This window comes from Hylobates moloch, unplaced genomic scaffold (assembly GCF_009828535.3).
Source record: "Hylobates moloch isolate HMO894 unplaced genomic scaffold, HMol_V3 SCAFFOLD_1, whole genome shotgun sequence".
NCBI classification, from domain to species: Eukaryota; Metazoa; Chordata; class Mammalia; order Primates; family Hylobatidae; genus Hylobates; species Hylobates moloch.
The window spans coordinates 161,807,878-161,821,529 of NW_026652276.1; the positions used below are offsets into that span (position 1 = coordinate 161,807,878).

General features: G+C 37.9%; 1 protein-coding gene across 1 annotated transcript; it reads left to right on the forward strand.

Moving 5' to 3' along the window:
* Positions 1-731: 731 nt before the first annotated feature.
* RPA3 (replication protein A3) lies at positions 732-4,400 on the forward strand. Its single transcript, XM_032760789.2, has 4 exons — positions 732-1,032; positions 2,222-2,296; positions 3,371-3,479; positions 4,035-4,400. Exons 1-4 carry the CDS (start codon positions 934-936, stop codon positions 4,115-4,117), a joined length of 366 nt encoding a protein of 121 aa, XP_032616680.1. The 5' UTR covers positions 732-933; the 3' UTR covers positions 4,118-4,400.
* Positions 4,401-13,652: the final 9,252 nt, after the last annotated feature.

Here is a 13,652-nt window from a genome sequence, read left to right on the forward strand (position 1 = left end):
TTAAGCTTGTCTCCTCTAGTACTGGCCAGTGGTCCTTCCCCGTTACCCATCCTTAAGTGCTTCTATTGGCTGCCAAGACGGAGGGTTAGCGGGGTGAAAGAACCGGCGCCTCCGCAGTGTGGCCAGGTTGGGCTAAAAAACGTCTTAGAAGTAATCGGATCAATCTCTCTTCTTACAGGTGGAGAAACTGGAGAAAGCAGAGTGACGCAGCTAACGGAGTAAATCGACCCTCAGCCAACAAGTGGCAAAAGCCTGAAGAAAGTGATCAAGATCACTGATGACCCCGCTCCCCATCTCCAAGGGGGCGGGTATCACAACCCTACTCCACACCACGTATCATTCAGCAAAACTCCCGCGCCTCCCACGCAGAACCGGGGAGAGGGAAGACGGGGCAACAGTAACAGCTGGTACGCAGCACCCACAGCACCGCGGCAGCAGCTAGTGCCGACTCCCGCCTAGCTCTTTTGACTCTGTTCGCGGGAAGAATGGGGAAACAGTAAGGTTGCGGCGCCTCCCGCGAGAAGAGGTACCTGAGGATGGCGCCGCAGTCCCCCGCCGCACCGGCACCGGAGCTCCACACCTCACTTCCGGGGTCAAGTCACCGCCGGGAATCCTGTGATCGCAGAAGGGTAGCCTCAGGTTCCGCCCCCATCCAAGCCCCGCCTCCACTGCCTCTCGCCCTGTATCTGGCAACTTCCGGGACGCCGCGCGTCACTAAGCAGCCAATCTCCACTTCCGGACTCATCCCGCCCCTTCTCCACCCCTTTCAGAGACAGCGCGATTGCGATTTAGGTTTCCGCGCATTTAATTGGAGAAGCTGGAGTGCTAGTCTTCGCTGATTGGTGCCGTGAAATCTGCCCCATAGACACCCGCGGGGCGCACAGTTTCAGTTGTCCGTGGGTTTCCCGCCAGCCGCAGTCTTGGGCCGTAATTATGGCGGACGTGATGGAGTTTCCCAGGTCGCGCATCAACGCCGGCATGCTAGCTCAGTTCATCGACAAGCCTGTCTGCTTCGTAGGGAGACTGGAAAAGGTGTGCGGGTTCGCAGTCATGGGCTCCCAAGTCTGTAGCTGAAGGGAGGGACCCCGTGACCGCCTGGGTGGCGGATTCTGAGTGGATAACGGGGGATGAAAAAGGACGGAAAGCCTCCGATCACTGCTCTCCCGACTCCTTTATTTTGCACAAGGAGACTTTTTGGAAATTCTTTAGCCGTTACAGCCCCATTTTGGCGCTGTTTTATGGCACAGAAACGTGTTTTCAAATGCTGAGTTCTAAAGTCCAGTGCCCGTCGCCTCCGTTCTAGCCGTGCTTACGTAAGGAAAATTATAAACACCACTCCCACATCTACCTTCAGATTTCTTAGTTTACTCAGACGTGACGGACGCAGACAAAACTAATCTGCTGGTTTCCTTCTCTTCTAAAATTACTTATTTTTGCAAACCTCATTTCCTCGTTGTAATCGCTTTTCTGTAAAACATGCCTTGATTGTCCGCTTTGGGTCCCGTAGTAACGAGTTATCTAACCCCAGTATTAAAGTGAAGTTCCCTCATTCTACAGGTGAGAAACAGGCCCAAAGTCTTGGAATCAGTGACCTGAAAAGCTGAGGAAAAGAAAACGATTATATAAAGACTTATTTAGTAGCTCATTTCATCCACACATCCTCTTCCTTAAATGAGTGTTGCTCTGACTTCCCAAGTAGGGAAACTGAGTAGGAGTGGTAGGTGGTTGACTAAAATGCTCAGAAACTCAGCAAGTGGCAAAGCTGGCATTCAAACGCGATCTGAGAGCGCTCTTTACAGCTGCTTCCCAGGAGTACGACCCAGATATTCTAGCAACCAGTTCTCCTTTTACTTCATCATGCCTGATTTTTAAAACATACCCTCCGTGGGATATGTACTGTCTAAATCATGAGTGCCAGCAGATTTCACTTTTAGATAGGGTGGGCTTCCTTTAATTTGTTATTAGAATAGGGTTGCCATATTTAGCAAATACAGAAACTACTTACACTACAAAAAAAGTTCTTGTTTATCTGAAATTCAGAATAAACTGTGTGTTCCATGAACAGATTTGATAACATGAGATTATAATTTGAACCAATAAGTTGAATAAACTGTTCAAAAAACTGTTGATTTGTGCTCAACTAAGGATCAATGTACTCAACTTTTGTCAAACTTTTTTGTTGTTGTTTTAGTGAGATTTTAATCATATGTTTCGTTTTTAGATTCATCCCACTGGAAAAATGTTTATTCTTTCAGATGGAGAAGGAAAAAATGGAACCATCGAGTTGATGGAACCCGTATGTTTAAGTATTAATAAGTCTCATATATATTATAGTTAATTCTTCATCTGGATTTGGTTTGTTGCCGGTGTTTCTAATTTTTGGAATGGATTTTAAAAAGATGAGCTGGTAAAACGTCCCTGGCTCTAAAATTTAATTCTTGTACTATTCTCTCGTTATATGTTCTTTTACATTTTTAACCAATGATTTTTTGGGCTTCATGATTTTTGAACATATCCCATAAATGTTGGATAACAATTCTCATTCCTTATGAAAGACCATAAAATCACATAAGAAAAATTTAAATTGCTTTTTTCTTCCTCAAGAGTTTTTTTGTTTCGTTTTTGTTTTTTGTTTTGAGACAGGGTCTCACTCTGTTGCCCCAGGTGGAATGCAGTGGCACCATCGTGGCACACTGCAGCCTTAGCCTTCTGAGATCAAGTTGCTCCCATCTCAGCCTCCCCAGTAACTGGGACTACAGGCATGCTCAACCATGCCTGGCTAATTTTTGTTTTGTTTTGTTTTGTTTTTTGTAGAGATGGCGTCTCCTTATGTTCCTCAGGCTGGTCTTGAACTCTTGGTCTCAAGCAATCCTCCTGCTTCGACCAGCCCCTCAAGAGTTTTCAATTTTATTTTATTTTCTATTTTTGTTCATATATTTCCAGTTTTTACTTATGTTTGCATTTTATGTTTAACGTACTTAAAACTTTTTTTGGTATTTTATGAAGACAAATCCATATGCTGTTTGGTTAATGTATGCAGAACACATTGTGAAATACAGATTATAGAAGATTCCTCTCATAGGAAATTACTGCTTATAGAAATGATGGACATTTTCAATAGTGATTTTGTCTTTAACTTGAATTGTAGCTTTGGACTTGAAGCTACTACTAAAGGTAACAGGAATTTTAACATGCTGACAGTTAAGTACTCAAACATTTGTTAAGTTACATTTTAACTTTTACACTGGTAATTTTTAAAATTACTTTGTTACTTGAAGTGAAAGATTAGTAACCTGTATAACAGTTTTCCAAATTAATTGTCAACTGAAAATGTGATAACACCAAATTGACGTCTTGTTCTGTGTCTTAGCTTGATGAAGAAATCTCTGGAATTGTGGAAGTGGTTGGAAGAGTAACCGCCAAGGCCACTATCTTGTGTACCTCTTATGTCCAGTTTAAAGAAGATAACCATCCTTTTGGTAAATAAAGCATTCTAGTATGGACTGGTTTTATGTAATTAACAGGAAAACAGTTTTATTTTTAGTTTGATATATATTGGTCTAGAGTTTTAGTACTGCCACATTTTCAATTTCTATAGAATTTTGTGATCCTAAAGGAAAATGGGGGTACATTTTGTTTTGGCCTGCTTCTAAGTAGTGCTTATATATGTAAGAAACTCAGTAAAGATTAATTAATATTTGTTGAAAGATAATTTTTTAAATATAACAAAGATAGTATTAGTTTTTTTGTTGTAATATATGAATTGAAGGAACTGAATAATGCATAATACCCAAAACACTACCAGGCAGAAACTGCCTGTATAATGAACATCAAAATGGATGGTAGTCCCATGTCTTTTTTTTTTTTTTTTTGGCACCACAGTTAAATATAAGAATCCATAATCCATATCTCCATTTTTAGAAATTCACTTCCAAAAGGGTGAGAAAAAGGAAATAGGTAAAAATATCTTAGATAATAATTGTTGTTACAACTTTCCATTGTAGATTAAATGTTTGCTTAAATGTTTCTTTCAGATCTTGGACTTTACAATGAAGCTGTGAAAATTATCCATGAGTTCCCTCAGTTTTATCCTTTAGGGATTGTGCAACATGATTGATCTTGATGGATTTTCATACGATTGTAAATGAGCTATATTAAAGACTATTAAAGGAAGCCCCTCTTGTTTGAGGGAGAGATTTCTGTGCTTTCTCATATTTAATTTGCTGTTTTTAAGGTATTCCAACCTAGAGTTTTTGATGGAACTGATATATTGACAGTTCTCACCTAAGTCCTTTTATAAATAATTGCTACTCCAATATATGGTCAGATTAGATGGAAGAATAAAGCAGTTGTCTGATTTAGGTTTCTATTTTATTAATAAAAACTAAAATGGTACATACTATTGGTCATTTCATTTTCATTCTTTTAGGCATGTATTCAAGCACAAACCTGAAATTTCGTAGCTGTAAGGTCAAGATTTAGACCTACCAAATAAAACCTTGGGCCAGCTGTGTTAAGGATTTGCTCACCTTTTCCCAAACTATACCTTGATAATTATTCCCGTGATACTCTACTTACAAAATGAATTAGATGGCATTAAAAAGGCAAACAGAGACTGTTAAACATTTTATGTTTAACGTTTACTCCTTATGTTCACTGAATCCATAGGATTCAGTGATGATGCTAAGAGTTAAACAGAATGACAACCAAGAAAGAGATCAGTGGGTTAGAAGGCAATATATTTGCTTTGGTACAAATTAAAGTATTTGATAGGTCCTTTAGTAAAGATGTCCAGAAGGTATTTGGAAATGTAGGACCGGACAGATTCGAGATAAAATTTGCTTAATATATTTAAAGTAGAAAAAGTTTAAGAGGTAAATCATCCCTTATCTGCAATCTCAAAATTGAAAATGGTTTGAAAAGCAAAAGCATTTTCTAAGACAAAACTCATTTAGCCGCAACACCTGGTAAGAATTGTAGTGAGGCCGAGGCGGGCGGATGACCTGAGGTCAGGAGTTCGAGACCAGCCTGGCCAATATAGTGAAATCCCATCTCTACCAAAAATACAAAAATTAGCCGGGCGTGGTGGGCACCTGTAGTCCCAGCTACTCAGGAGGCTGAGGCAGGAGAATTGCTTGGACCCCGGAGACGGAGAGTGCAGTGAGCCGAGATTGTGCCACTGTACTCCATCCAGTCTGGGTGACAGAGTGAGATCTTGTCTCAAAAAAAAAAAAAAATACAGTGAGGGTTATAGTCTATATATACTACTATAGTAGTCATAGTCCCTATCTCAGTTTTTGTAAACATTCATATATTTCATTGCAGAAATATTAATATATTTGATTAAAGAGTGCTGCCCCTCTCTGTGTAAAGTGTTACAAAATATATGGTTGTTACAACCTATGACTTTGCTAAAATTCAAAAATTCAGAATTTTGAAGCATATGTGGCTTCAAAAGTTTCAAGTAAGGGATTGTGCTTCTAAATCAGGGCACAGAGTGCAGAATTGAGAACATCATAAAATAAACGACAGAACCTTGGTGCACCTGCACCATTTATGGGGCAGAACTGAGAGTAAATGGGATGAGGAAAAGGATCATTGAGTTGAGAGAGGAATCACAACAGTGCCTGACAACCATTAAGTATTCAATAAATATTTGTTGACTGAAAGAATACAGTTGAAAGGCAAGGAAGAGAGACTTTCAGCTGGTGTGGTGGTTCACGCCTGTAATCCCAGCACTTTGAAAGGCCGAGGCAGTTGGATCACTTGAGTCCAGGAGTTTGAGATCAGCCTGGGCAACATGGAGAAACCCTGCCTCTACTAAAAATGCAAAAAATTAGCAGGCCACGGTGGTGCACACCTATTATCCCAGCTACTCGGGAGGCTGAGGCATGAGAATTGATTGAACTCGGGAGACAGAGGCTGCAGTGAGCCGAGATTGTGCCACTGCATACCAGCCTGGGCAACAGAGCAAAACTCTGTCTCAAAAAAAAAAAAAAGAAAGTTTAAAGGATTAGTGAACAATGTGTTTTGAAAGCTCAAAAACAATTGAAAAATGAGGATTAAGAATAAAAAACTGACATTAATTCATAATATACAGCACACATTTCTAAAAAGGATTAAACTATAAAAATAAAAAGGGAAACATTGAAAAAAGGAAATGGTAACTACAAAAACACCCAAACTAATATAGAAAATATAATTAGGCATTGAATTTAGCCCCAAGTCTTCCTGGGAAGCTAAGAAAGGAAAAGAACAATAGGTTATAGAGTTTTAATATCATTAAATTCACTAGGACAATCAAACTTTTTACTAACATTGAATTTTTGAAGAAAAGCACAATCTAATGTAGGGAATGAATGATGAACTACAATATGGTTGTCTTTAGCTGTAATTTTACAGATGTTCTTCCAGTGTTCACTTTTATTTTCATCTGAAAGTGACAAAATTGAACACAACTCCGAAAGCACCTCTTCATAAGGTGAGTTAAGTGCTCTGAATGATCACCTAGTATTATTACTAAGTTTATAGAATTTTGAGGTTGTCTTTTGTTTTTCTAGAGTGAGGTTGTCTTTTTAAGGTATTTATTTAATATGCATTATATTATTTAACAAGCACTTTGAGTAAAAATCCTGGGCTAACTACTGGAGATACAAATAAACAAGGTCTAAAACCTGCCCTATGAAATCTCAGTCAACAGCTGTCTAGTATAATCTCTAGAAATGTCTCCACTCTTACTAGCTATTTAATATTTAACTACTCCAAGGTTTCAAAGAAATCCACCAGCGTTAACAACAAGCAAATTCTGTAGGTTCTATTTAGTGAAACTCCAATTTGGTTTCTTATTTAATTTGCATAGAATTTGATTCTGATAGGTTGCTAAAAAAATTAATAATTCTGGAACCACAGGTTATCTTTCCTAAGAAGATGATGTTAAATCTAGAATACCAACAAAGCATGTGTTTTAAGTTACTTTCTAATAGTGATGTTGGTTTGAGGTAAGCCACTTTTGTTCTTTATGACCCCAGTTGACCTACAGCATAACGTTTTGAGATGGCTAATGAAGGCCAGAAGTGTAGGCCATAAACAGTTTATAGTGTAATACATTCATATTGATTGCAAGGATAAAACTGTAGTTTGCATACTGTTGTTTCCTTACATATTACAGAATGTAAATTTTAGACAAATATGGTAGCTTTTGCATATTAAAAAATTCAGTTTCAACATGACTGTTTCTTTGGTGGGCAGATAAAGAACAACAGTGAGGTATTCAAGATGCAAAATTCAGAAAACTTCCAGTTATCAAAAAATAGGGCTGTAAGTTGAAAGAAAGGAAAATATATGAGCAGAGTGACAGTTTTGGGCAATGCCATAAATGACACTATGACTTAATTAGCCCTCTTTTCTAAGCAACTATTCATTTTTCACAGGAGTTTGAAATATTACCCAGGAAAACAAGCCAATGATTTTGGCTGTGAGAATCTCATACCATAAAATGTTAAGGTAATATAGTTTGTTTAATAATGGGCTTAAATGAATGGTTTTGTTAAAAGATCTTAGTATCTTTTCATCTGAATCTTGAAAGATAATTAGCAGGGAGAAATCTTCTGTTGAATAATTACTAATTAAAAACTAGATAATTTAGCATAATTTTTACCTTGGCTACTCAATTAGGAAATATTTATTATTTAGATGGTAACATTTATTTTCATTAATTTAATTCTGCTTAACACAACATGATCATTTAAAGTTAAGTTGTGTCAAGTAAATTTATCATAACCTTATAGAAAATCAGAAACTGTGCTACATTTCACTCAAATGTTTTAATATTTTTATTTAGCGTTTGAGAGCTTTAAATGTTATGAAAATATTGGAACTGATGAGAGAATACACTTTTCTTTTTAAGAGATGCCTCTATTCTTTTAAGTGATCAGGGTCCCATTTAGTCAATTATTTTTTCCATATGGCTCAGAAATGTATGTCTTTGTTGGTCATGTATTTGATTGACCTTTTATGAAAGGCAGACAGTTGACCAGGGGTTGCCTCATTTTAGAATCTCCTCAGAAATGACTAAATGTTTTCCAGATGAACATACTGTGGACTAAGTGGGGAGCTAGGAATTAGAAATCATTGCCTCTAAGCCAGGGGAATTTGTGGACTATTTCTGTTGGGACTCAGTGACCTAAAGGAATTGACCCACTGAGCAATTTCCTTCACTCTCCACAGTGTAAGTAAGTCATGAAAACAACTCAAGGTAAGACATATATATTTATGGCTGCGCACAGTGGCTGACACCTGTAGTCCCAGCACTTTGGGAGGCCACAGCGGGTGGATCACCTGAGGTCAGGAGTTCGAGACCAAGCTGGCTAACATGGTGAAACCTCGTCTCTACTAAAAATACAAAAATTAGCTAGGCGTGGTGGCACGCACCTGTAATCCCAGCTACTCGGGAGGCTGAGGCAGGAGAATCGCTTGAACCCAGGAGGTGGAGGTTGCAGCGAGCTGAGATCGCGCCACTGCACTCCAGCCTGGGTGACAGCGTGAGACTCTGACTCAAAAAAAAAAAATATATATATATATATATATATACACACACACATATATGTACCACTTGTTTCCATAGCAGAATTTAAGGCAGCTGCAAAGGCTTCTATCTTCTTTACCAAATGTAAGCTTTAGTTACCAGTGGAGGTATAAGGGGGCAATCAATTTATTACTGTGTTATTTGTCACCAGACCACTCATCTGCCAAAATTGACACTAATATCCCACTTTATCTCTTTTTAAGGAAAATAAAAATAACATTTCAATAGGAATAAAATATGTTCTATGTTGCTTTTCCTCTTTAATCTTCTGTCTCATAACCTAAACCTATTTAACATAATTTTTTTTTTTGAGATGGAGTCTCACTCTGTCACCCAGGCTGGAGTGCAGTGGCGCAATCTTGACTCACTGCAACCTCCACCTCCTGGGTTCAAGCGATTCTCCTGCCTCAGCCTCCCGAATAGCTGGGAATACAGGCATGTGCCACCACACTCGGCTAATATTTTGTATTTTTAGTAGAGACGGGGTTTCACCATATTGGCCAGGCTGGTGTTGAACTTCTGACCTTATGATCCACCCGCCTCGGCCTCCCAAAGTGCTGGGATTACAGGTGTGAGCCACCGCGCCTGGCCCAACATACAAATTTAAGAATACATTTTAAGCAGTACAGGGAAAATAAATGATGAGTATATACAAACTCTAAAACTCTGCCTAAGATAATTTATTTTTCAAAAAAATAATGCTCCACTGTATAATCTGTTATTCAAAGTTGAATGGTTGGTACTTTTTAAAAGGAAAAATAGGCCCCCGCAAAAGGGCCAAAATACATTTGTAAGGTTCACCTAAAATAATTGGAAAATATACCAGTTATGTACACATTTATGTTTTCTTAATCAAAAGAGTAGAAAGAAGTATAAGGCACCAAATGCTTCTAGGTATGACTCCCTAAACAATCTGGAACACAACATTTAGCTTCCATAATTTTAAAACACAGGAACTAGAGATAAATTGTCTGATAGATTGTCTTACTGGAAATTAGGTTAGGGGATTGCAGGGATTTGGAGAAAGAAACTAATGCATAATGACACCCATTTGCAACCAAAGAACACTTCAAGGGATTTATCTAAAATACATTTCAGAAATGGATGATTTGGGTTGATGCATTTGAACCTTTAAAATTTTTATGAGTTAAAATCATTAAGTCAGTGACATTTAGAAACACTGCTGCTGCCTTCTGTGTTCTCAACAGATTCTAAATTCAGCTACATGTATCTTGTGATTACCAGATATGCTTACAAATTGCAATAATTGTTCCAAAACAAATTACAGAGTGGCACAGGAAAACATTCCCCCTCCAACAGAGAGGGGTAGTGGATTACCTCACACATATAGCCTGAAGGTTATATAATGAAGATTGCAGACTTTAAAATGAAAAAGAAATTTATGCCAAAATAGAAAAATGATTTCATGAAAAATAAAGACAGATTCTTTTGTTTAGGGGAAAACACCTAAAGAATTGATGAGAAAATTCAGGCACAAATATTTAAGTGTTTATGGCTCTGTAAACTGTTTCTAAAAAGCTTATTTATTCATTTCCATAACTATTCATAGGATACAGTCATGCAAATAACAGCTTTATTCATATAGGGCTTGAAAATATTACAATTATATTACACAACAAATGTACATTTGTACATATACATAATATATTACATTTTTACATTGTACGCATATAATTGTATTATAACGATGTTACATTTATATATAATACATTACAACTTAGAAATGAGTAATTTCTACTTAGTTAGATTCAGAATCCAGACAAAAGTATTACTCTTAATTTTAACCCATGCATTTTAGTAAGAAGTGGACAGAGCATTAGCATGACACATTTGAATACTTCAGTATACGTTTTTATATAAGTAACCTCCAGGAAGTTGCCACACACATAGCACTTATTGCAATAGAGATTCGAAGAAGTAGGCCAAGGGACCATTTTATTTTTGTCTGTGGCAGTTCATTCCTTTAACTCAGTTTTTCTCCATCTTTTTAAACCCTTCACTGATAAATATTAAAAATCTCATGATTGAAGCTTCCCAGCTCAGCATTCAGTAACACCCTCCTCCCAGAACCCAGAAACCTAATAAAAAATTACTGATAATGAGAAGACTGAATGTACCTTATGATAATTTCTTGGTGGTCTACCTGTTCAATATACTACAAACTCCATGAGGATAGGGAGGGGAAACTGGAAGATAATGGATGGGGATGGAAAAAAAAAAAAAACTTTTCACTTTTCTTTATACTTCTTGACTTTTGAGCCATGTTGTGGTGATTAATTTTATGTGTCAACCTGGCTGGGCTAATGGATGCCCAGATAGTTGGTAAGACATTATTTCTGGGTGTGTCTGTGAGGGTGTTTCCAGAAGAGATTCACATTTGAATCAGTAGACTGAGTAAAGATGATCCAGCCTCACCTATGTGAGTGGGCATCATCCAATCTATTGAGTGCCAGGATAAAATGGGAAGGTGGACGAAGAATGAATTTTTCTATTCTTGAGCCTGAACATCCATCTTCTCCTGCTTTTGGACATCAAAGCTCTTGGTTCTTGGGCCTTTGGACTCCAGGACTTGCGCCCCCCAACACACACACACACACACACACACACACACACACACACACACACACACACACACGTTCTCATGCCTTCAGCTGAGAGATACATCATTGGCTCCCCTGGTTCTCAGGACCTCGGAATTGGACTGAATTGCACCACTGGCTGTCCTGGTTCTTCAGCTTGCGGATGGCGCATCCTGGGACTTCTCAGCCTCCATAATCATGAAGTCAGTTCCCATAATAAATCCCCGTGTGTGTGTGTGTGTGTGTGTGTGTGTGTGTGTGTGTGTGTGTGTGTGTGTGTGTGTGTGTGTGTGTGTGTGTGTGTGTGTGTGTGTGTGTGTATCCTACTCATTCTGCTTCTCTGGAGAACCTGATACACATGTGAATACATTTCCTATTCGAAAATTAAACTAAAAAGTCTTCATGATAAAGAGTTGTTCCTGAATAGTTAGCCCTCAGGTAAACCAGGTTCATTTTTCAATAGGATTCATTGTAACTGAATTGGCCAAGTCCAGTCAATTTGGTCTGTTAGTATATGAAGGTATGCTGAAAACAGGGAATCAGACATTTTGTTATTCTTGAAAATATGATTCTTTCTATAGTAGAAATGACTGAGAAACAAGATGAATACCAAGGACACACAGTTACTGACAAGAAGATTATAAAGCATAATATGCTAAGCAATGTTATAACAAAAATTATCTCTGAAACAAGACCATCGGGACCTTTGCAGTACTATTAGTCCTCCTCACCCTAATTGCTGTCGAGGTATGGAGAATCTGGTTAAACGTTGAAAGTGAAATGATTACCATAAAAGAAACAAGGCACTGGGCGCAGTGGCATGCACCTGTACTCCCAGCTGCTAAGGAGGCTGAGACAGGAGCCCAGGAGTTCAAAGCTGTAGTGCACTAGGATCACACCTGTGAAAATCCACTGCACTCCAGCCTGGGCAATATAGCAAGACCCTGTCAAGGAAGGAAGAAAGAAAAGGAGGAAGGGAGGAAGGGAGGAGAAGGAGGAAAGAAACAGTGACAGTGAAAAAATTGACCAAAGCTAACTTTCGAATTATAGCAGAAAAGGTGTAGAAAGAGGGAATTACATATAATGCAGGGCTTTTCTGTATAGGTATTTTTTTTTCCTCAAAGTAAACACCATTAAAATTGAGCATGGAAATGAAACAAGCAGTGCATTGTAAATAAATACAAACAGTGAATAGTCATACAAAATCTATGTTTAACCTCATTCAGAATTGAATATATGTAAATTAAAATATTTTCAATATTTTCATCTACTACATGGCTGTAAGTAGAAATTTTAAAATGCTAAGTGTTGAAGGTGTTGGGAAAACAGGCACTTTCCTATGCTATTTAGTTTATAGGGAGATAATTAGTTCAACTTTTGGAGGGCTATTTGTCAATATCAGAATGTAAAATACACATAACTTTTGGCTCATAATTCCACCTAATTTACCTGAGAGATTAACTCACTCACAAGTACCCAAAGATTTATACTCAAAGATGCTTACTGCAGTATCATTTGTAAAAACGAATGGAAATGCCCTACATTTCTATCAATGGGAGATATAGACATCTAATCACACACCATTCAGTCGGTTTTTTAAAATTAGATATATATAGGCTAATAAGGGAAACTCTTCAAAATACATATTTTAGATAGGAAAAAAGCCATTAGAGGAGAGTTTATGCAGTATGATCTTATCCAGGCAAAGAGAGAGAGGCAAAGATGAACACAGAGAAACACAGCCAGAGGTGGTTTATGTATAGAACATTTCCTTACATGTATACAGAGTTTAAAGCAGCTTTCCCTAGAAAGTGAGAGTTGGAGTTTAGGGAGGTGACACATAGAGCAGGAAGATAATGGGGCAAACTGCTAAGAAGAAATTTACTTCCACTTTATGTAATTTTTTTTCTTGTGATAAGCCTGCATTTTTTCCCAATTTTTTATTGTAGCAAAATACATATAATATAAAATTTACCACCTTAACCATTTTTAAGCATACAGTTCAAAGATATTAAATACATTCACAATTATGTGTAACTATCACCACCATCCATCTCCAAAACTCATTTCATTGTGTAAAACTGAAACTCAGTATCCATTAAACAGTAACTCCCCATTCCCTCCCCTTTAGTCTCTGGCTACCACCTTTCTATTTTCTCTTTCTATGATTTTGACCAGTCTAAGTACCTTATACAGGGGGAATCATAAAGTATTTGTCTTTTTTGGTTAGATTATTTTGATTAGCATAATATCCTCAAAATTTATTCATGTTTCAGCGTATCAGAATTTCCTTTTTTTTTTTTTTGTCAGGGTCTTAATCTGTCACTCAGGCTGGATTGCAGTGGTGTGATCATAGCTCACTGCAGCTTTCACCTCTCAGGTTCAAGCAATCCTCCCACCTCAGCCTCCTGAGTAGCTAAGACTACAGGCATGTGCCACCATGTCTGGCACATTTTTGTATTTTGTGT

Coding starts and splice junctions, on each gene's coding strand:
- RPA3 (XM_032760789.2), top strand. CDS start 934: ATGGCGGACGTGATGGAGTTTCCCAGGTCGCGCATCAACGCCGGCATG. Junction 1,033..2,221: donor TCGTAGGGAGACTGGAAAAG/GTGTGCGGGTTC, acceptor TTTCGTTTTTAG/ATTCATCCCACTGGAAAAAT. Junction 2,297..3,370: donor CCATCGAGTTGATGGAACCC/GTATGTTTAAGT, acceptor TCTGTGTCTTAG/CTTGATGAAGAAATCTCTGG.